This window comes from Carcharodon carcharias, chromosome 10 (assembly GCF_017639515.1).
Source record: "Carcharodon carcharias isolate sCarCar2 chromosome 10, sCarCar2.pri, whole genome shotgun sequence".
Lineage (NCBI taxonomy): Eukaryota > Metazoa > Chordata > Chondrichthyes > Lamniformes > Lamnidae > Carcharodon > Carcharodon carcharias.
In genome coordinates, this window is record NC_054476.1 from 118350669 (window position 1) to 118374103 (window position 23435).

General features: G+C 40.7%; 1 protein-coding gene across 2 annotated transcripts in view; it reads left to right on the plus strand.

The window, feature by feature from the left end:
- Positions 1-13156, plus strand: part of LOC121282766 (calcitonin gene-related peptide-receptor component protein) — an 86828-nt gene extending 73672 nt beyond the window's left edge. For both annotated transcript variants that reach the window (XM_041196529.1, XM_041196528.1), the window contains exons 5-6: positions 2580-2637; positions 12325-13156. In XM_041196529.1, coding sequence (XP_041052463.1) covers positions 2580-2637; positions 12325-12498 — 232 coding nt within the window. In that variant the 3' untranslated portion in view covers positions 12499-13156. The remainder of the gene's footprint in view (positions 1-2579; positions 2638-12324) is intronic.
- Positions 13157-23435: the final 10279 nt, after the last annotated feature.

The following is a 23435-nucleotide window of genomic DNA, read 5'->3' on the forward strand; positions in this document are numbered from 1 at the left end:
AGTTTTACCCGATCTACTCAATCCAGACCCCTTGTGATTTTGAACATGTCTATGAAATCTCCTCTCAGTCTTCATTTCAAACAGTCCAAACTTCTTCATAACCGAAGTTACTCATCCCTGGAACCATTCTTGCAAATCTTTTCTGCACACTCTCCCTAATGCCTTCACGTTTTTCCTAAAGTGCGGTGCTCACAACTGGATTCGATATTCCAGTTGAAGCCGAACCAATGTTCTATACAAGTTTAACATAGCTTCCTTGCTTTTATACTCTATGCCCCTATTAATAAAACCTAGGATGCTGTATACTTTATTAACTACTCTCTCAACCTATCCTGCCACCTTCAATGATTTATGTACATATACACCCAAATCCCTCTGCTACTGCACCCTCTTGAGAATTGTACCCTTTATTTTATATTGTCTCTCTGCATTAAATTTCATCAGCCACATGTCTGCCGCTTCCACAAACCTGTCCACGTTCTTTTAACATTCTACGCTATCCCCCTCAGAGTTCACAACACTTCCAAGTTTTGCATCGTTTGCAAATTTTGTAAGTTCTGTCAAAACATGTTTAACAATAACATCAGCACAACACCCAAAGGGTTTGGAACATAATTTACTGGGTAATGATAATTTTCTGATGAAAATTGCAGCAGCTGAACTATATAATGAACTTAAACTTTGAGTTGTTTGTAACTGCTCTAATTAACATGATTCAGCTGTGGATCCTGTAGTTCCAAGAACACAGAAACAGCACCAGACTTTCTACTACATCCTTGATTTATCAAAAGTAGACAAATAAACTGATTTGGGTAGATAACCTACTAGTCTTTAATAGCTGAAACACTCAGGCTTTTGATAAGGGATTAAAATCAAAGTTACAAAACATTAGACAAGCTTCCTGCTTTACTACAGTGGTCAAATGTTATGTAAGTTTTATTCCTTTCTAAGAGTGGTTCTCCCTGCCATCACCCCTCCCCCACCAACCTCTACTGACTTTTGTTGCACACACAATTAGAATAAGATTCTGAGCACATGGAGTTATTGTTCTCTCTAGAATTTAAATAAAGTTTTTGTACCACCTGGAAAATTTAGAGGGTACAGGTTGCCTGCCCTTTTATAGAACTAATTTAAATTCCTTAGAAATCAATGAAATAAAATGCAGGTATATTGCATAAAGGGCAGGTGATCTGCTCCACCAGATTACTGCCCAGGTGGTGAAAATGAAAATCTACCCCACTTATTTTATTAGGGTGGCTTGGTTCTAGGGATTGAGATTGCTCTTCACTTTTTCTCCCTTCACAAATGTTTCTGTACTAAAATGTAATGGCTAGGGTTTGTTATGACAATGCTGGGAATTGTCATGGCCTTTGTATTTCTCTTTATAACATTCTGAATGTGAGTTTACAAAATTGCAGTTTGCAGATGTAAAATAAATGAATTATTGCATTCATGCTAAGGTGCTAGCCTAAGGCTATAAGATAAAATGAAGCCTTCATGTGACTATCTTAGAGTATCCCAAACTTGTTGAAGTGGCATATCAGGATGCACCATGGGATCATCCAGGCTTGGCCAAGTTGTGGGTATAGGCATTTGCAGTTTGAAAAAGCTAGAATGAATATGACCTTTTGACCAGACCAGGAAGTTGGTGACTAGCTAATGGGTCATTCCATGATAAACTAAAGGAATGTGACCTTTGGGTCAGGATAAAAAAAGCTGATGAATGGTCTATGAATTATACTGTAATAGACTAAATTGCTTAACCTCAGGATCAAGCTTAAGGTGTGCAGATGACTAGGCATTGCAGCAATATGTCAGGATAGATGAGCAAAGTTAATGTTTTGGAATAAACTGGATATTGTTTGTGTTGGAAAACTCATTTATAGGAACAGATGTACCAAGCAGGTCATTTCATGTTTGTGTTGTAAACCTATTGGATGTAATTATGGATGTAATGAATCAGATGTACAAGATAAGAACATTGTGAGTTAATGATGATGTATCCTAAAAATGGTATATATAAAACCAACAGAAACTGTTTAACTTTGAATTGACTTTTAGAGCACTTTGAAAGAGCACTTTCCGTGTGTAACACATACTGAATAGAATTGCTGCTTGTCTCTACCTGCAGCTTTATGCCAAGTGTCATTTAGATACTCTACAACATTGGTATTGTTATACAGCACACAAAAAATGTTTGATTCTTGAACACTGCTGTTCTTCATTTTTTTAAACTTTTTTTAGTTTCAACTTTCTCAACAAGAATAAATGCATTTTATCAATTTTTTTTGCAAAAATGTGTGTGGAGATGTAAGTTAGGAATGTAAAATAAGCCAACTTTAGCAAACACTTGCATCTATATTTTATTAGAAAGAGTAGAAGCACAAGTCCACATGTGAATGTTGTCCTGTTAAATATTGTGCTCCTGTTATTTGATAGTAAGACTGTGGAGAGGAAAATCCTATCTGTTCAAATTCTGACTTTGTACTTAATTTTATAAGCTGTTGAACAGCATGAAGTATTGAATATCTTGAGCATAATTCTGTGGAGGTGCTGATTTATTGTTGTCTATCTTTCAGGGCAGAGAAACTTCAATTGCTGAATCACAGGCCATTGACTGCAGTGGAGATACAGTTGGTAAGTTCAACTTCTTCAGTTCCATCAAAAGATAAGAAAAGTAGAAAGTCATGTACAAGCTGAGAAAAATACTCAACACAAAAACAGAATTAACTGGAAAAACTCAGCAGGTCTGGCAGCATCGGCGGAGAAGAAAAGAGTTGATGTTTCGAGTCCTCATGACCCTTCAACAGAACTCGGTGAATCCAAGGAGAGGGGTGAAATATAAGCTGGTTTAAGGTTGGGGGGGGGTGTGGTTGTAGGGATAAGCAAGCAGTGATAGGAGCAGATCATCAAAAGATGTCACGAACAAAAGAACACAGAGGTGTTGAAATTGGTGATATTATCTAAATGAATGTGCTAATTAAGAATGGATGGTAGGGCACTCAAGGTTTAGCTCTAGTGGGGGTGGGGGAGCATAAAAGATTTAAAAATAATGGAAATAGATGGGAAAAGAAAAATCTATATTAATTATTGGAAAAAACAAAAGGAAGGGGGAAGAAACAGAAAGGGGGTGGGGATGGAGGAGAGAGTTCAAGACCTAAAGTTGTTGAATTCAATATTCAGTCCGGAAGGCTGTAAAGTGCCTAGTCGGAAGATGAGGTACTGTTCCTCCAGTTTGCGTTGGGCTTCACTGGAACAATGCAGCAAGCCAAGGACAGACGTGGGCAAGAGAGCAGGGTGGAGTGTTAAAATGGCAAGCGACAGGGAGGTTTGGGTCATTCTTACGGACAGACCGCAGGTGTCCTGCAAAGCGGTCACCCAGTTTACGTTTGGTCTCTCCAATGTAGAGGAGACCGCATTGGGAGCAACGAATGCAGTAGACTAAGTTGGGGGAAATGCAAGTGAAATGCTGCTTCACTTGAAAGGAGTGTTTGGGCCCTTGGATGGTGAGGATAGAGGAAATGAAGGGGCAGGTGTTACATCTTTTGCGTGGGCATGGGGAGGTGCCATAGGTGGGGGTTGAGGAGTAGGGGGTGATGGAGGAGTGGACCAGGGTGTCCCGGAGGGAATGATCCCTACGGAATGCCGATAGCGGGGGTGAAGGGAAGATGTGTTTGGTGGTGGCATCATGCTGGAGTTGGCGGAAATGGCGGAGGATGATCCTTTGAATGCGGAGGCTGGTGGGGTGATAAGTGAGGACAAGGGGGACCCTATCATGTTTCTGGGAGGGAGGAGGAGGCATGAGGGCGGATGCGCGGGAGATGGGCCGGACACGGTTGAGGGCCCTGGCAACGACCGTGGGTGGAAAACCTTGGTTAAGGAAGAAGGAGGACATGTCAGAGGAACTGTTTTTGAAGGTAGCATCATCGGAACAGATGCAACAGAGGCGAAGGAACTGAGAGAATGGGATAGAGTCCTTACAGGAAGCAGGGTGTGAGGAGCTGTAGTCAAGGTAGCTGTGGGAGTCAGTAGGCTTGTAATGGATATTGGTGGACAGTCTATCACCAGAGATTGAGACAAAGAGGTCAAGGAAGGGAAGGTAAGTGTCAGAGATGGACCACCTGAAAATGATGGAGGGGCGGAGATTGGAAGCAAAATTAATAAATTTTTCCAAGTCCCGACAAGAGCATGAAGCAGCACCGAAGTAATCATCAATGTACCGGAGAAAGAGTTGTGGAAGGGGGCTGGAGTAGGACTGGAGCAAGGAATGTTCCACATACCCCATAAAGAGACAGGCATAGCTGGGGCCCATGCGGGTACCCATAGCCACACCTTTTATTTGGAGGAAGTGAGAGGAGTTGAAGGAGAAATTGTTCAGTGTGAGAACAAGTTCAGCCTGATGGAGGAGAGTAGTGGTGGATGGGGATTGTCCGGGCCTCTGTTCGAGGAAGAAGCTAAGGGCCCTCAGACCATCCTAATGGGGGATGGAGGTGTAGAGGGATTGGACGTCCATGGTGAAGAGGAAGTGGTTGGGGCCAGGGAACTGGAAATTGTTGCTGTGACGTAAGGTGTCAGAGGAATAACGGATGTAGGTGGGAAGGGACTGGACAAGGGGAGAGAGAAGGGAGTCAAGATAACGAGAAATGTGTTCCATGGGGCAGGAGCAAGCTGACACGATCAGTCTACCGGGACAGTTCTGTTTGTGGATTTTGGGTAGGAGGTAGAAGCGGGCCGTCCGAGTTTGGACGACTATCAGGTTGGAAGCTGTGGGAGGAGATGAGGTCAGTGACAGTCCTGGAAGCAATGGCTTGATATTCAGTGGTGAGGTCATGGTCCAAGGAGAGGTAGGAGGAAGTGTCTGCGAGTTGACGCTCAGCCTCCGCGAGGTAGAGGTCAGTGCGCCAGACAACAACAGCACCACCCTTGTCAGCGGGTTTGATGACAGTGTCAGGGTTGGACCTGAGAGAAATGAGTGCAGTAAGTTCAGAGAGAGAGAGATTAGAATGGGTGAGAGGAGCAGAGAAATTGAGACGACTAATGTCGCGCCGACAGTTCTCAGTGAAAAGATCAAGAGAAGGGAGGGGTCCAGGTGGAGGGAGAATATTGGAGGTGGGTAAAAGGATCCATTGAACGGAGAGAGGACTCCTGCCCAAAGAAGTGAGCCCGGAGACGAAGACAGTGGAAAAAGAGTTCAGCATCATGCCGAGCCCGAAATTCATTGAGATGAGGGCGTAGGGGTATGAAACTAAGTCCTTTGCTAAGCAGTGAACATTCAGCGTCAGAGAGGAGAAGGTCAGGGGGTATAGTGAATACACGGCTGGGGCTGGGATTGGAAGATGGGGTGGGGACGGAGGGACAGGCAGGGGTGGAGGGTCCTAGATTGGTGTTGGTGTCGATGAGTTGTTGGAGCTTGCGTTCCTTAGCATTTGAGAGAAAGAGAAAAAGTTTCTTGTTGAGGCGTCGGATGAGACGAAGAATAAAATGAAACTTGGGGCACGCGCAGCTTTGAAAAAGGGTACGGCGGTGCTGCTGGAGGGAGAGGTCTAGTGTGTTCATATGGCGGCGCATGGCACTGAGTGTGGATCTCAGAATGTGACGGGAACAGCAGTGCGAGAAACGTATTATGTCCCGGAGATACATGTAATCCTGGGTGGGTTCGAAACATGAGGAGTGGAATTTCAGTTGAAATCCACATGGGGTAAGTCAGAGACGGAGACAGTCACTGAGAAAGGAGATATGCGTGTGAAAGCGGGTTTTAGTAAACACCTTGTCAAACACCAGGAGAGAAATGGAAAGCAATGAAGGTGAACAAGGCAAAAGAGAGATACGGAAATCTTGTCGCAGAGACAAACAAAACTACTCCTTTGAAAAATACTCCTTTGGCTACCAAAAAACAAGGTGAAATTCTCCCAGCGGATTGGTGTATAAATGCATCATTCAATGCAATTTACTGAGCCGTAAAAACCAGGATGGTCCCCAGTTTCCTCCTCGGTTTGTGGACAAATAAAACACTTAGGATGACAATGACAATTCATCAAAGTGAGCTAGAGAGGGCAGTAATTAGCTGAGAATCCTGCTCCAAAACACTAGTCAGGGACTGCTGCTGGAAGGATGTTTTTTTAAGGACAGGATGAAGGCTTGGTTATGTTAGAGAGTATGCAATACCTGTGAAACATTACTCCAGAATAAGATGCTGCTTTCAGGAAAGGTGGAGAGAAAAATCTACAGTCAATTTAATTGTTGCATCTGTCTCCCTTTCTTTCCATTTAAAAATAAGCCTTGTGCTATGATTGCTGGTTTTTATGATATATGCAGTGTGATTTAGACATGTATGTTCATACTATGCAGTCATCTAGAGTTTTATCATTGTTTTCAGAAAATTAAGTTAGCTTTTATACAATTTTATGATTTTTATATGTTTGTTTTTCCACTTGAAAGTCAGTGAGCATGAGCCAGTTAATGACCTTTCTGTCCTCTTTTCCAATTCAAAACTTTGAAAAGCATGCACAGCTTCAAAAAGTTGTGTTATTCTTTGGGTGTATTGAAAATGATGATAAATGCAGTAGCTGACTGCTGCTGGATAGAATGTTTTGGCATTGTCAGCAAAGCTTCCTATTTTAATCACAGCTTCTGTATGTCCCATACATATGCAATATAAATATCCTAGTTTATATAACTAAGATGCAGACTGATCAGTCTCAGTCTCAGTGATTATGAAGACATGGCAGCTGGTTAACTGTCTCAGGAAGTGAATCTTAGAAAGGATTCCTTCAATCAGTTGTGAAATCCAAGTTTTTACTTTTGAGCACAATTTGGTAATGATTCAACAGGATTTATGTCACTGTGTTTGCAAACCTTTCATTTCTTGTCTACAGACAATTTATCTAAACATCAGAGAATAAAAATATATTTCCTCCAAACATTCTCGCATCTAGAGCAATAGTATTTTCCTGACTTTTGCCTGGTCCATTGAACACAGCTTAGATGATAGTGTCAGTAAGCTCATTAACTTGTGTTTCTTCCCTCATGCCACCCTTATTCAACTTTTGAGGGCCTTGCATGTTTTGGAGTTTTCAGCTCCAGTGAAAGGTTATATCTGAAATCTTGCCTTTTACAGAAAGTGGGTTTGCTGTGTATTTCCAAGATTTGTTGTTTTTCTTTCATTTTACTGTTTTATATAATGACCCTTTCCTTCCAGGAATATTAGATTTCAAGAAGTTCTCTTTCTCAGTTCTTCATGATTTACATAAGTCTGTTTTATCCTATTCATCATCAGTGTTATTCCATTCCCTTGCTTGTGTCTATTTGCCAAGACCTATTTTTACAGCCATATCTCCTTTCTCAGCACCTGCTTTGAGTTCGTATGCATTCTACACTGATCTTTGCTTTTGCTTTCAGATCTACGCATGATTACTTTGTGATATTCAATCCTCACAGCTTCTTGTGCAACCAGCCCTCCCTAAATGTACCCCACATGTGATTTCGATGTCTTTGTTCAACAGCATCAGCTCAATTTAGACCATAGCAGCCTTAGTCTCTCATTCCACATCAGTCCTCAGTTTATCCATAGCTTTTGTTACAATCCCCATAGAGACTGATAACTTTTAAAAAGAAATTCAAACTTCCAGTGAATGGCTGAAAGGATCATGTGACAAGATTTCAAGTTTTATTGTAACAGACAAACTAAAAGTAGCATTGACTAAACATTATTTCAGTAGGCAATTTATACACAAAGCTGCAGAAAAGATCTCCCTTTAACATTTAAAATGATCAAAAATTCCCCCTCTACAGTTATACTTACGTCCCTTAAGTAGACACTTCATTCTCCAGGAACCAGTCCAAATTGATTCTTGACTCCTTTTCCAGCTGGGTAACTTCTGAACTGACTTTCATAGTGTGGTTTACCTGGAGATTCCTCCCTCTAGCAAAAGCTAGGCAAACTTTCCAGCTTTATTTAAACCCTCACAATCTTGGTCTCTTCAATCCAGGTGTGAACTCCCACCCACATTTTGCATGGTGAACATTACAATTTTACTACCTCTATCTCTCTGCTCTCTCTCCTTTTGGATTCTTGCAAACTGACCCTGTCTGAGGTTCAGTTATATTTTTAGGAAAACCTGTAATCCAATCCTCCAATGGCATCCTATGGACTCTTCCCTATCAAAGCCTATCTCAAAGGAATCATGAATCACATGGGCCTTGTTTCCAGGTAGAAATGCTAATTAACTATCCTCAAGATCCCAGATTCATCCTATCTTGGAATTAAGTAGACAGTTTATAGTATGGCAGTTTATGGTATAACTGTTTACAAAATCTGACATTCCTAATATCTCCCAGGGACTTGGAGATTAACAGTCAATCTACCATCAGCACAGTTGTTATGGTTATTGCTTGCAACCTCTTCCCAGTATAACAACCTGGGGGACCCCCTTTAACCTTTAACATCCAAGCCATCAAATCATCTTGTCAGCAGAATTTAGAACAGGGCGCATGAGCCCCTTTATTCCTCCACTTTACCTTAAATTAAAGAGACAGTCCCAAAACATAGCAAACTTATAAAATCTCACATTTATAACGCTTTCATTAAAAAAAATCTTCTGTTGGAGTAGTTCATACAACTCTTGGATGCTGGCCAATGCTTAAAACATCTTCCCTTCACTCTCTTCTGACCATCCTTTTCTTCTAATCTCAATTATTTCCAGATTTTCATCTTCCCTTTTCTGAGCCCGAAGATTCTGTCCTCAGCATGTGTCTTAAAACTCATCCAACCCCCTGCTACCTCAAGGCTTTCAATCAACAATTTCCAAAGCTGACATGAATCTGAGCTCTTCTGCACATGTCTCTACCTCCATGCCCTATTTTGGCTGGAAGTTTCAGTTGTGAATCTAATATCTTCTCCTGTTTCTACTGTTCTGTTCTCTTTCTGCCTCTTGTCTTCCTTCAATCTTTTCACTAAGAATTACTGCTATTTTTCAATTTAGAAAATTAAAGGAAAATATTTTTCAGTTCCAACTCCAGTGCTATTATAGAGCCTGCTGAAAAAAGAGTGCTTTGTGAAATGACGAAAGAACCTCTACCTGCCTGAGCCTAAATAGCAACTACATGAGTCTTCTTCATTCTCCCTCTAGATCATGTTGACACTACCAAACAGCAAAGCATTTTCTGGAATTATTACCAATCTCACCTTCTTTCCACTGCCTGCAATCTCATAGTTCTAAACCGTGCTTCTTCCCTAAAATTCACAAATAGGATTGCCCTGAAATATCAGTTTGCTTTAGTCCCACAGAACATACTTAGACTCCATTAATTTCCTGAAACTCGCTAACATACAAGACTGCTGTGCTACCCTCTGTTGCTTTGAATATTTCAGGTTCTTTAACTCAATCAGCCATCTACACCCCATCCCTCACCAGATGTTTTCTCCTACTTGACATGTTCACTGAACAACAATCCAATTAGTCCCTATCTACACCATTCTTCTGCACTTGGGGGAATTTGCTTACAGCTTGAACAACTTCCAGTTACTTCTTCCAGATTAAAGATGTGTGATATATCAGCCTCACCTTGTATAGGATACACGGATCTTTCTTTGCTCCAATTCTTTGAGATCCCCTACCCTGAGCTCTTCATCCATTACATTGTATCTTAAATTACCTTGAGAATTTCATTCTGTATTCCTACCAAACATTTATCTTTCATTGGTTCTTCTCACTTTTTTCCCCCTTCATTGACTCCAATATCCACAGCTTGCTCACCTACCTCAACTATATTCCCCACAATGTTTCCTTTAAAGATGCCACCCCACTATCCTTCTACTTTCTGACTTTATTTTATGCACCTGTGTTCTTAAATTGCTTTTTCTCAATCAAGGTTTCCCCTCTGTGATTGATGAGGCTCTTGCACACAACTCCTCTCACAACAATAGAGCCGCTCTCGTAACCACCTATTCCACTCGCCCCCATTTATCAGATCATCTTTCACCACCATGTATAGCTTCCTGTTCTGTGCCCTCCCCTCTCTGCTTTCCACAAGATATTCTTGTTCATCCCTCCTCCTCACCCATTTTCACCTGCCCTTCACTGTAATTTAATTGTGCAACCACAAAAGTGCAGAAGAATACCTTTGGTTTGCCTCTTGTACATTATTGCCCAAAGCCCAAACACCCCTTACCTTTAACCCTACTTCACCTGAACATTACACCTCATCTACGCTCCCCACGTACTAACATGCACTTCCTGTGTTGCACATTCTATTATTTTGCTTTAAACATGGCAGTTTTGCCTCAGAGCCTGAATGCCCCAAAGTAAAACAGCAGCAATCAGAACTGTAAAGAGCGGATTTGTACAAATTAATAGTGGCTGAAAAATTGAGTTCTTGTAAAAACCACTGTTCAACCAGTCAAGAGAAGCTGCAAATACTAAAATATCAATTAATAAGAAAGAAAATGTTTGTGTACTAATCAAATCATCCAACACTCCTGAAAAATAATTTGACATTTTCTTAATATTTGAAGATTTTGTTGTGCAAGGTGAGATTTTAGACACACTAAAAATATTAAGTTATTTTTAATCATAACTCTTGTCATCTTTGATGCCGTTTAGTAGTCTCATTAATGATTGTACTTGAAGGCCTGAGATTCTTCTGAAAACCTGAGCTTGGATTTAAAATTTTTGTTTGATCCGTGACCCTGTCAGCAGTAGGGTCAATCCTGTGCACAATGTGCAGTTTCTGAGGAGGCATTGGTAACATTTCATTGGATCCAGTATTTCTCATAAGCTTCCAGATGTATTAACTTGGTTATTTTTCTAAATTTAATTTTGAAGAAAACTGGAGGACAGATTTCAGTGTTCAGGTTTATGTGCAGGTAAGTTGTCCATATTTGTTTACATGTTTGTCTGAAATGGGTACATTCAAAATATGGCACACTGTACTTGTTACACAGCTGCTACAGCTTTTGTTTATGTTCAAATTATAAACATTCTATCTATTTTCTCATTTGAAAAGTCAAATTGTATCTCCATGAAATGGAATTTCAATTAGTTGTTTGGTAGTACAGAGCTTGAGTATTGCTGAAAGAAGAAATATTTTTGTCAAAGCTTTTCGTCTTGCACTCATCAGGACAATTCACAAGAATACCAAATGTAAAGGGTGCAATTTATACAGTATGAGAAGAGTGCTGATTGGTTGGCAAGTGGAATCTGATTGGTAGAGGTGCGCCATGGAGATAACAATCGGTTACCATCAACCGGTGCTTCCTCCATGGCAATCCCCCTACAAATCAGAGTCTATTTTCCAACCAATCAGCATTCTCTTTTCACACAGTCTAAATTGTTGTTCCCTTTCCATTTGGTATTCTTGTGAATTGTCCTGATGAGTGCAAGATGAAAAGCATCTTTTTACAGAATTTCAATTCATCCTTTATTTTTTTAAGAGACATCAATGCAATTAATAACATAATCTGAGTGGGTTTTCAATTAAATTTTTAAATAAAAGCTATGTTTTCTCCTGGCTGCTAGTATCATGACATTTTGCTGCTGTGAAATGTGAAAATACTGTACAAATACCCGGTTTGTTTTTCTTGTTTGAACTTCTGGCTGCCCTTCGAGCCACTATAGACTGTCTGGACTATAGAGAGCCCCAGCATAAGTCCCAGTACCCTTTTGCTTGGCTGCCAAATGGGCAAATGAAAGGAAAAGTGGGGCTGTGTTTATTCCCTCTCTGCCTCATTAACATTCTTACACTGGGTCAGCACCTACTGTATTTACAAACCCAGTGACAAGGGAGCCTAAGAAATTCTAGAAAATAATACTGGACAATACAAATACCTGAACAGTTAAGGTGTGGGATACTGACATATTAAAATCTAGCACCTATCTGAAGTTCCCCTGTCTGCTGTTTTAATGGTAGCATTACCTCCCACATTCTTAAATGGGGTTAATGCCTCTGAAAATTGCAGAGAGGGGAATTTCAGGCCAACAGTTTAATCATTGGTGCTCATGTATTCTACAATAGAAGCTTTGTTTCTTTAAAAGAAACTTGACCATAATCTGGGAGTCTGCAGTAATATTAGAACTGGTTGTGTTAAAATTTCAGAATACTTAAGTAACTGAAAATAAGCCATTTTTACATAGTTTGAATTTTGTTTTCATTTGGAGATATTAAACTTTTACATTAATATGTCCCTTGGGGTTTCCTGTTGCCAGATAGAGCATATAAAAATTCTTTACAATAAGTTGATACCTTATTCACTCATTTTTATATGCAGTGGAATAATATTGCATATTTTTATTAACAAATGTTAAATTATCCATTCTAATGTTTCAGATGGTAGAAGAGAGTGAAGAAAGGCTAACAGAAGAACAGATTGAAGAGCTTCTACAGACCATCAATAGCATCCTGCCAGGAGACCCTGATGAGCAAGCTGCAACTCAGCAGCAGGAAGAGGTGGATATGGTTGCTGAAGAGGAAGGAAACCAAAAGGCAGAATCAAATCAATAGACACTATTTCTGTTTACAAAAATGTTCTAATGATTGATCTACCTTGGCTTTCATACTTAAACCCTACTGTGTCTGTACTTGGATTCAAGCCTGCAGTACTAGCATTTCAGATACTGTCCAGATGTTTTCAGTTATGTTCCATACTGTACATTGTGAGACTAAGCTATGATTAGCTAGTGTCTTAACTCAGAGCTAGTATATTTTTATAATTCAAATAGTGCAAAGACCAAAATACTTCAACCTCTATAGCTGTGTATTTAGTAAAAGCTGACGAAATGTGTACCTTGCATGTTTAGTTTACAGTTGTTAGTCTACGGAAGAAGATCTGCCAGACGAGTGTACAAAGGGAGGTGTGTGCAGAATTGGAGAGAAAATGTTTGTTTATGGATTTTGCAAACGGATAAAAGATTCTATAATGAAAACTGTTAATGAATTGAAACAACGGATCTTATCATACCATATAAGTATTGTAGTAATATGAAAGTATTTTGCCAAAAAGTGGAGTTTTAAATCATATTGGGAAACTGCTAAAATAAATGTCTATTGTTACATAAAATAAATGTTTAAAAATAAGGGGAAATTTGTTTGGGGTATCAGCCACTTTGGAATGTAAAGTCACTACAAATTATGAAATAAATCTTTATTCTTGGGTAAACAACTTTAGTATGCAAATAGTGTAAGATTTAGCATTCTATTGTATTCCTCCAAGATTTTTGTGTTCTTCAAAGAAGTTGAAAGTTCATAAGCATCTGGTGCATACTACACAGTCATTTGGAAATGTAAATTATAAGATTATTGCCATCTTCAACATTCAACCATGTTAAGTGGAAAAACTGGCTAGAGTTTCATACAGAGCTAAGTGGGATCTAAAGAATCCCCTGAATACCCTCAATGGTGCTTTCTTCGAAGTGTGGAAGGAATATAAGGGTTAACTGAACTAACCATTCTTATTTGCATTTAACTGCTGGATGTTGAAATCGGGGAAAGGCAACCATTCAAAGTCTTCCATGATGGAGAGAAAGAGAGAAAATGCAGAAGACTATCCTCTATAAAGTTATCTGCTATTCATTATGTCTGCAGAAATCTGTTGTTGTAGTCTACAGGATAAAATGGAGCAAATCTGAACTAATATATGGAAGCTAAACTAATTGTTGGTCTACATTTTCTAATTCACCATTGATATGGATAGCAGGTGCTTTAGACCACCATGTAATCGAAATTGTTCACACTATGTAATTCCATGCTTAACTCGCATATAAGTAGAATTAAGGGAATGATCTGCAATTATGACAGTAGCTTTCACTTTCTCTTTATGGTAAAATAGTGTGAAAATGAAGATTATGCTATGCTTAAATATACTTGGAATACTTCCACTGGGAATATTGTACAGAATGTTTAGATATTCAAGTAAGTTTCTCATTAGGAGAATATAAAAAGAGAATATTTATGTGAAGATATCATGCAGCCAAAGATAATTAACCAATAATTGGGGATTACCATGTACTCTGCTTTTGAAGATTTACATTCTTGTAAATGCAACTTGGTAAATATATTGACATAGATTTTGCTGTGCTAATGACGGTGAAGCTGTAAACATTCATAAACATTGCTGAGAGGGCCTGCAACTTTGGAGGTTCATCCACATGCACACATAAATCTCTGTTGTTTGGGCCATTCTGCAGTGTTCTAGAAGGTTGGCTCACCAACATCAACATTAACTGGAAGAATTATACTGATGTGAATGTGGGTTAATTTCCACTTGTAATTAACTTTACCCATCAACATCTTAGGGCTGGTACTTACAGGTGGAAAGAACCTCCAGAGTCAATTCACAAATATTTTTTAAAAATTCAGCCCACTGAGGAGGCCAGTATTGAATGCATATCAACTTTCAAAATGGCTGAGGGAGGGATTTTGCACATTTATTTGAACTTTTAAATTATTTAATTTATATGATTTTGAAAATTGTTCGACTTAAATTTCTCAGTTTAAAAAAAAATCTTGTTCCAATTTACGTATGCTTTTTTTGACGTTTCCATTCAAATTTATATAAAACCCTATTTACATGCATATGATGAGGGGCAGGAGGTTTAGGGTGGATGTGAGGAAAAGCTTTTTTACCCAGAGGGTGGTGACGGTCTGGAACGCACTGCCTGGGAGGGTGGTGGAGGTGTGTTGCCTCACATCCTTTAAAAAATACCTGGATGAGCACTTGGCACGTCATAACATTCAAGGCTATGAGCCAAGTGCTGGTAAATGGGATTAGGTAGGTAGGTCAGGTGTTTCTCACATGTCAGTGCAGACTTGATGGGCCGAAGGGCCTCTTCTGCACTCTGATTGGTACTACAACAGAGTTTTGACTTTCTGTGGGCTTAACTTCTATTTATTGCACCACATGATCTCTCTTTTATGCTGGCATTAGAGAAGATTGCAGCGCCGAGCTGGGGCCTACGCCATGAGGAAATCTCCTGGCTTCCAAGTGAAATTCTTGCCTCCACCATCACATTGCATAAGTAGGCATTTTAGGTTAAGGTCAGTGATAAATGCCATCACTTCAATACTGACCCAAAAATCTGGACCATGGCCAGGATTTTGCAGTGATAATGACAGTGAAACTGTCAGTGTTTGTCTTCATTCCTCCACTGGAACGGACAGCAAATTCAATAGTCCACAAATTCACAGAGTAATGCCAAAATCCAGAAGTTGCTTTCAATGATTCTGCTTGTCCAGATGATGTGTTGTTGAGAACCCCTGGAGTATAATCACTAAATAATCAAAATACCAACAAAACCTTCCACTGTTACACTACGTAAGAATCCTTGAAAAAGTTATACCTTGTTGAATGAGGTGTAACTGGGTATTTAATGGTGCACTAAATTCACAATTGCTGCTAAACACCCTCATTGACCCTGAAAAGCTAATGTTTGTGGAATGTCAAATTTCTCCATTATTAAATTCCACTTTTTAACTTTTTTTATTTTTGTTTATAGTTTAGCTTAATCCAATAATTTATTTCACTATCTGAAAATTTAAATGAGAAGTGAAGGGATTCGGTGCTTTTAATTTCCTGGTTTGCTATCTGTGAGAATACATCATTACGATTGACTGCTTGCTGATGTCACTGCTACTGGACACCTGGAGATCTCCTTGACTTGGTGCCAGATTTAAACTGCCATCGGGAAAGGGAAGTCTGCATACAAGGATCACTGGATTTTTTTGTGGGAAGCTTCTTCAAGGCCAACAGTAAGCACTGTTTCTTCGCCACTGACTGCAAAATCCAGTCCAAGGTGTTAGTACTTTGTTTTTAAATGTAAGTTACAAAACTTTTATTAAGTATAATGGTATCATGGAGCATAAAATGGATAAACTATCACAATACAGAAATACATTAATTTTAACATTATCATTGTATGCAGCACAGCACCTGTTCTTCCTTTGCAAAACAAAGCAGCTGGAGTTTAAGTAAGGAATATGGGATGATAGAAGTGTGCGTTACTTATCTGGGGTACAGTTGGAGAAGGCTAAGTACTGCCAATTCTTCAAAGCAAAATCTAGATTTTTCTAGCTAGCTCAATGAATATGTTTAAGCTGCAGGAAATTCACTGTATTTATCTGCCAAATAAACAGTGACTGTCAGGATGTGTTTTTTCCAAGTCAAGAAACTCCCTTGACTAAAAACAGAACCAAAAATATCCAAGGACACCAAGAATAGATTGATCATCATAACCAGAGAACATATGGGGTGCATATGGCAGCATTGTTCTCCTCTCACCTTGCAGCAGAACCCAGTGATCTTGAGATTCCCACAACATACGAACCAGGATATGATTATCACCAGTACCGTGTAAACAATTCTGGGTATAATACCCCATATAGTTTCACTTAAGAATTTTAGACAGATAAAAGGGTCCCACTCAAAATGTCAACCTATAATTTTTGATCAAGTGCTGAGTGAACAGCTGTGCTGTATCATGATTTTCTGCCTTCCTGGATTTAAATATGTAAATATCACCTATTTTAAACAGATTAAAGACATTATTAAATAGAAGACAAGTGGTATAAGAAATTAGTGATTTCCATTAATGTCACCAACAGTAATAGCCAGTCTATCATCAAAACAATGTTGGGCCAGAATTTGCTAACAAAAGGTTTAATATGCATGCTGCTATTAATCTGTAAATCATTCAGCAATTTGTGGTAAAGAGATATTCTGCCTCTTGTGAGTTGCTACAAATTATTAACAATTTGCATAGTTCAGCTTTAAACTTTTGAAATTGGCAGCTCAATATCAATCGCCTCATGAGTTTCAAGAAATTTCTGCATGCACGCAGTAAATAAAAATCAAACTCATCAGAAGGTTAGGGCTGGTATTTACCAACATAAGTACTTTTTAATAACGAGATTCAAGTTTCTGCAATGTCACTTGACTTCTCCGGGCACGGGGGTAACAATTGGTAAATTTTTCTAGGAGATACTAAAACATTTATATTTTTACAATTTTTTTTGTTTTTTCTTTCTGCCTCTTTCTTTTGCTCCCATGATCCAACCTTTCTTTCTCTCTCTATTTTCCCTTGTGTGCCTGGTTTAGTTCCAGTTCGCCCTCCCCCTCTTTCTCAATCTTTAAGTCTCAATGGTTAAAGAAATAGATTGTTAGTTCCATTGTTTACCATGGTCCCAGATGCCCCATTGACCTCACTGTGCCATCAGCTTACTTGTAGAATCATACAATAGTTACAGGATAGAACGAGGCCATTTGGCCCTTCGTACCCATGCCGGCTCTCCAAGGATAACTCGGCTACTCCCTCTCCACCACTTGCATATTTTTTCTCTTCAGATGTTTATCCAGCTTCCAGCAACTTGCAGGGGCAACTTTTTTTTTAGGGCCGAAGGATGAGGGAAAACACTGCAAATTCTGTGAAAATATAACCCTTTGCTCATCTCCAGCAGCATCGTACATGTTAAAATAAGCAATTCCTACCATTATTAGTATTTGTACAGCCTAAAGTTGACCCTGTATTTTAAGTCTTTGCAGATATTGGATATGAGCTGGTGTGATATTACTTCATATCAAATAATAAATTTAGCTATATTAAGTTCCAGATGCAGAACTTTAGTCCACCCTGAGATCAATAAGGGGCAATTAATACAATTAGCTGGGGAATTATGTTACTTTCACACTGCTACCCATTTGGATTGTGGGTGGAACAGATCAAGCAAAGAACAAGGAAAAATCTAGTTCTTGTGTCTCACACTTTCAAATGATTTCAGTAAACTTCAAAGTTTCTAGTTATGAAAAAAAGAGTTCAACCTAGGGTCTGCTCTGGATATGGAATAGTGCATTCCTGGATTCTATGGCACTTTTCAACTTGTTTGGAATCTGTCTTCTGACACATTCGGAAGACAATTTGTGTGCTTCTAATCACACTTAATATTTTTTCTATACTTGCATGCTCTGTGTAGTAAACGGTGTACTGGACAGGTTTCTTGTTAGAAACAGTAAACTTTATTTACAGCGCACCTGATGAAGCTAAATGCTTGAAGCAGGTCCACGACTGGAGAGCTCTGCCCCTAAGATTACCTGCACTTAGGGTTGACTCGTCTATACAGTCACATGATTCCCAAGACAGTATGAAAGGTTTTATTTACAATTACTATGCTCTGCTTTCAGAATAGTTGATACATAAAGGCAGTCTGAGCCAGAATGTTAAATAAGAGCACAATAAGCAAAGTCACTTTCCAGGCCAGACAACTGCTCTAAACCCATAAACTTAAGTAACTAGGAACACAAAGAAAGAAAATACCCAGAACTTTTTCAGGCAAACTTGCCAGACAGTTATTTTCTCTCTGTTTTCTGTAATGTCTGCTTTCATAAGGAGTTTTAAATTATTCTCCAGTACTCAGCAAATTTGTTTACATTAGCCATATGTACAGAAGTAAGTAATTTCAGCCCTCTGCCTTCTAGATGTGCATATCCAGCAGGCTGTTTCCTAAGAAGTTTGTTCACAGAGCTGACTATCTGATTGAACTTGCTTATCTGTCTCTCAAATAAATTACTTGTGGTTTTATTTTAAAATCTCAATCTTAAATCGCTGACTTTAGAGCAAAAGCAATGATGAAAAACAGAAACAGAAATGGGGACACACTCAGTGTCATTATCCTGTGCTGTGCCACAGGACGCTGATTTCTAGGTTATTATAATTGCACAAAATAATATTTTAATGCTTTTAGGAGTTGGGTACAAATAATTGCTAAGGAGAAACATGGTTGAAATAACCACTGGAAGTTAGTTGTCACCTGAGAACCTTCACATGATTCTAAATAATTAGCATTTTTTCTGAAATTAGCTGTATTTATTTAAAGAGGAAAATAAATTGAGCTTTTTATTTTGCTCCTTGATCACAGAATATATGTTCTGGCAGCTGACAAAATATTCAAAAGTATATATGAAAGCTAGCGGAATGACACTTATATCTGTAAATTTTTAAGGTCTTATATCAGGATACTTTTTATTTGTTTTAAAAAACTTACTTTTACAATTAAAGCTTGCATTGTCGGAGATTAATCACACCAAGGCATCATTTTGTACATTGCACAAGGGAGACAATACAATGAGAGCTACTGTACCGTCTCGTAGCAGAATACACGCAGACCTGTTAAAAGCATTCGTACAGCCAATCAGTAAATTTTGCACAAACCTATCCACTTATTTGCATAAGTTAACTGACCAATCCATGTTCCAGTAAATTTCCATTCCCCTCGTAACAGATGTTGTGCTTATGCACATGCTTATCACAACCCTGATTACATTCGGCCTTGGAAAGAACAAAATGGAATATCTCAGGGCTCATCCTACAACTGTGGTCAGACAAGATGGTATTGTTCTCAAGGTTGCAGTATTTTTCTCTTAGGCCTAGGCATATAATTCAACTTCTCCATTAACCCTTTTAGCACTAAATGGGTTCCCTGCAGTTGCCTAGGCCACCACACTCACCCCCCCCCCCCCCACCCTCCCCAACCACCCCCCCCCCCCCCCACCTTTTGTCCTATAAGGACAATCCACCACCCTTAGCCAAGTTCTACGTATCCTAGCCACCGGGCTTCATCCTCAGTGGAGTCCTGATTCCTGAGGAGTGGGAGGGAATAGATAGCTGGCTTGCCACCAGGACTCTGGAGGTTCTGTAGTCGGCAGTCAGAGCAGATGCAACAGAGGACGAGCTGGATAAAAACATACAAAACAATGAGTAGGGTAAGACCTATAACAAGGTATTTGAGGAGGGTTTTAAAAAGGTCCCCAAACCACCCACCGATATTAGGGAGCCACCCCCACCAGTCAAAGGATTTTTCCTGGGCAATTGCAAAGAGGAGGAGCACTTGGTCCTGAATGAAATGTACATCAGTCTCAATCCTCTGATCTTTGTTAATGTAGAAACAACATGTTTCATTAATAGCTGCACAGACTCCCCCTTGCGCTGTTAGCAGGAAGTCCATGGCCATGTGGTTCTGGAGGACAACCTTGGAAAGGGATTTAGCTTCCAACTGCAGACTCTGAATGGTGTCAACAGTCTTATTCTCAATAAGTTCCATTGTAGCGGAAATATTAATAATGGCCTTTTCCAGCTCTGAGACCCCATAGACCTGGGATGAGGGCCTGGACAAACTTGTGGAATCCGGTGTTATGGGTAACAAGTGGGTTCCAGGTCGATTGTTTATGACGCCTCACAGGCCCTAGATGGTTGTGGAGAGAGTGGATGGTAAGGCTCTTGACCCCAAAGGCCTCAGGGACAATATAGCCAACGGTGCAGGTGCCCGCCCAATTGACAGGGAGGGTTTTGTACGCCCTGTTTCAACAAAGCCAGAATGAGCCATTGTGGATAAGGGTAGGGTACCAATAAATGGAATTTTGGCAAAAGTTAAGCCGCTTCCAGACAAAAGAAAAAATTGTCTGGCCATACCAGTGGATGTAGTAGGTCTGACTGAGCTGCACCACTTGCAAGGCCAGCAAGTTGGGGCAACCGGACTGATTTTTATAATTGCAAGGCCCAGATCCTTCAGTGTGGTAGCCCTTAGAGGTCTAAATGGAGGTGGAATTATTTGTGGTGAGATTGTATGAACGTTGGCAATCACACCCACTCACATTTAAGGATGTGAGACTATCCTCAGATCTTGGGACCTGTGAGAGACACACCATCTCATTGGCCTTGCACTCCCAAAAGGTGGTCATAGGACCAGACTGGTTGTGGAACCAAAATTGGCCCTCCTGGTAGTCATAATCAGCAAGGTAGGCACAGGAACCCAATGGCAACTCGCCCACCCAAGTACTGCCCTTGGTATAATATCTCCTGACACACAGCCAGGCCAGCCCCTTAACAACCACAAAGGTGGGATCCCGTCTCCAATTGGGCGTTCGATGAATGAGGGCCCCTGTATTACCTAGGGTCCATGTAGAATCTGAGGGGAAAGCCAGAAAATGCATCTCTGAGGAGGTGTTAACAGGAAAATGAGTACAAATCCGACATTTAGTCTGATTAACTTGGGAGGCTACAGCCTGCATTCATTGAACCGCAGAGTTGGTAGTCCATGCCCCTGTAAGGACCACGCAGGACAGGATCCAAATCAGAGTCAACATTCTGACAGCTCGGTTAAAGTTCCTGCACAAGCACTTCCATCTGAGGTCAGTGTCCGCTTGACGTGCAATACGTGGATCCACAAGGGTCGTCCTTCAACCTTCACAGCCGTATGGGTGGTGAGCAGGACTTGGAAAGGTCCCTCCCATCAAGGTTCCAAACAGTTCTTTCTCTTGAAGGTCTTTACCAGGACTAGGTCCCCGGGCTGGTATTGATGGCAGTCTTCAATGGTGGGCCTTTTCTGAGCTTTTGAGAGAATTAGTAAGCGCTATACAATATGTAATCATTCCCTCATCCATAGCATGGATGTCCATTTCCCTAGCAGACAAAGGTGGGGCCACTGGGAGGTGCATAGGACATCCCATTACAACTTCATAAGGGGAAAGGGAGGTGGTACAGTTAGGGTGAGAGTGCATAATCATGAGCGCCAAGGGTACAGCATCAGGCCATTTCAAACCGGTTTCTTCACATAATTTAGCTAGTTTGTTTTTCAGAAAACTGTTATGTCTTTCCACTGCCCCAGTAGACCGGGGGTGGTATGGGCAGGAAAGGTGATGGCTGCATTTTAAGGCCTTCAATAGTTCCTTTATCACTTTAGCAATAAAATGAGGTCCATTATCACCTGATAAAGTCTCTGGAATCCTGAACATGGGTATGTATTCATGCAACAATAATTTTGCAACAATAGTAGCATCATTCCGTTGGGTGGGATACGCCTCCACCCATTGCAAGAACAAACATACTAGAACTAAAACATAATTATATTCCATACATTTAGGCATTTGTATAAAGTCCATTTGTAGGTGTACAAACAGGCCCCATGGCTGGGGTCCCGTACCAGCAGTCACTGTGGGTGTCTTGCCTGGGTTAATTCGTTGACAAAGCAGACATTGTGAAGCTATTTTAGCTGCCATTGTGAAAAACCCAGGTGCAAATCACATCTGCTGTGCCATTCTGTTCAACCCCCTTTGCCCGCAAGGGAAAATGAATTTAATATGCGGGCAATCCAGGGCAGGAGTGAAACAGGGGCAACTGCACGGCCATCAGAAGAAATCCAGGGGCCGTCAGAGCGTTGTGCGTATGATGCTTGAGACCAACTCTGTCATTCACAGGTAGATGCCTGTGACTGCAAGTGAATAAGATCAGTTAGACTAGCTACAGGAGAAGGGGTTGCAGCCTGATAGCAAAGGGGAACCACAGACCCAGTGAGACCGGCCGCACGGGCGGCACGGTCAGCTCTATCATTACCTTGAGAAACAAAATCATTACCCTGTGTATAGGTAGAGCATTTAATAACAGCAAGGGAGGAGGGGAGCTGGACAGCTGTTAAAAGATTAGTGATGAGCTGCCCATGGGCTTCCTGCTGATGCGAGGAATCCCCTGAGTTTCTAAAGCTGCCCAAAGTCATGTGTTACACTGAAAGCATATCGAGAGTCAGTATAGGTATTGGCCAATTATTTGGCAGCAAATATGCAGGCTCATATAAGGGTGAAAAGTTCAGCGCCCAGGGCAGAGCAGGACGGCGGGAGACGAGATGCTTCAATAACAGAATAAGAGTTACAAATAGCAAAGCCGGTAAGTAAATTGCCACTTGGTGATCGAGTAGAGGAGCCATTGACAAAAAGAATGAGGTCGGGATTTAACAGAGGATGATCCTGCAGATCTGGGTGAGGTTCAGTGGAGTGCTGGACAATAGTGGAGCAATCATGAGGCTCACCGTCTTCCTCTGTGGGTAACAGGGTAGTGGGGTTGAAAGTGGTGCATCGTACAATAGTCAATGAAGGATCCCCTAAAAGGGCTGTTTCGTAGCGGGTGACATGGGCAGCGGTAAGGTGTTGGGTAGCCAAACAGTTAAGGAGAGCCGCGACTGTGTGGGGAACATGTAGAACAACAGGGTACCCAAGGGAAAGGGACTGGGCAGCGACGACAGTGAGGTAGGCTGCCGCAACGGATCGAAGACAGGAGGGATAGCCACGCGCAGCAGGATCTAAGCGATTACTGTAATAAGCAACCAGTTGCTGGGCATCCCCATGGGACTGGGTAAGCACCCCCTGTGAAAAGCTGCAAAGTTCATGAACATAAAGACGAAAAAGTTTAGCATAATCTGGAAGGCCCAGGGTGGGAGCAGAAATAAGGGCTGTCTTGAGAGCCGCAACAGCGGCTTGGGAGTCCAACTCCCAAGCGAGGTCCTCAGGGGCAGAAGGGAGGGCGAGATCCTGTAAGGGCCTAGTGAGTTCCGCATAATTAGGGACTGTCGACAATACCCTGTCATGCTGAGAAAATGAGTCAGATCCTTTTTAGCGCAGGGGAGGG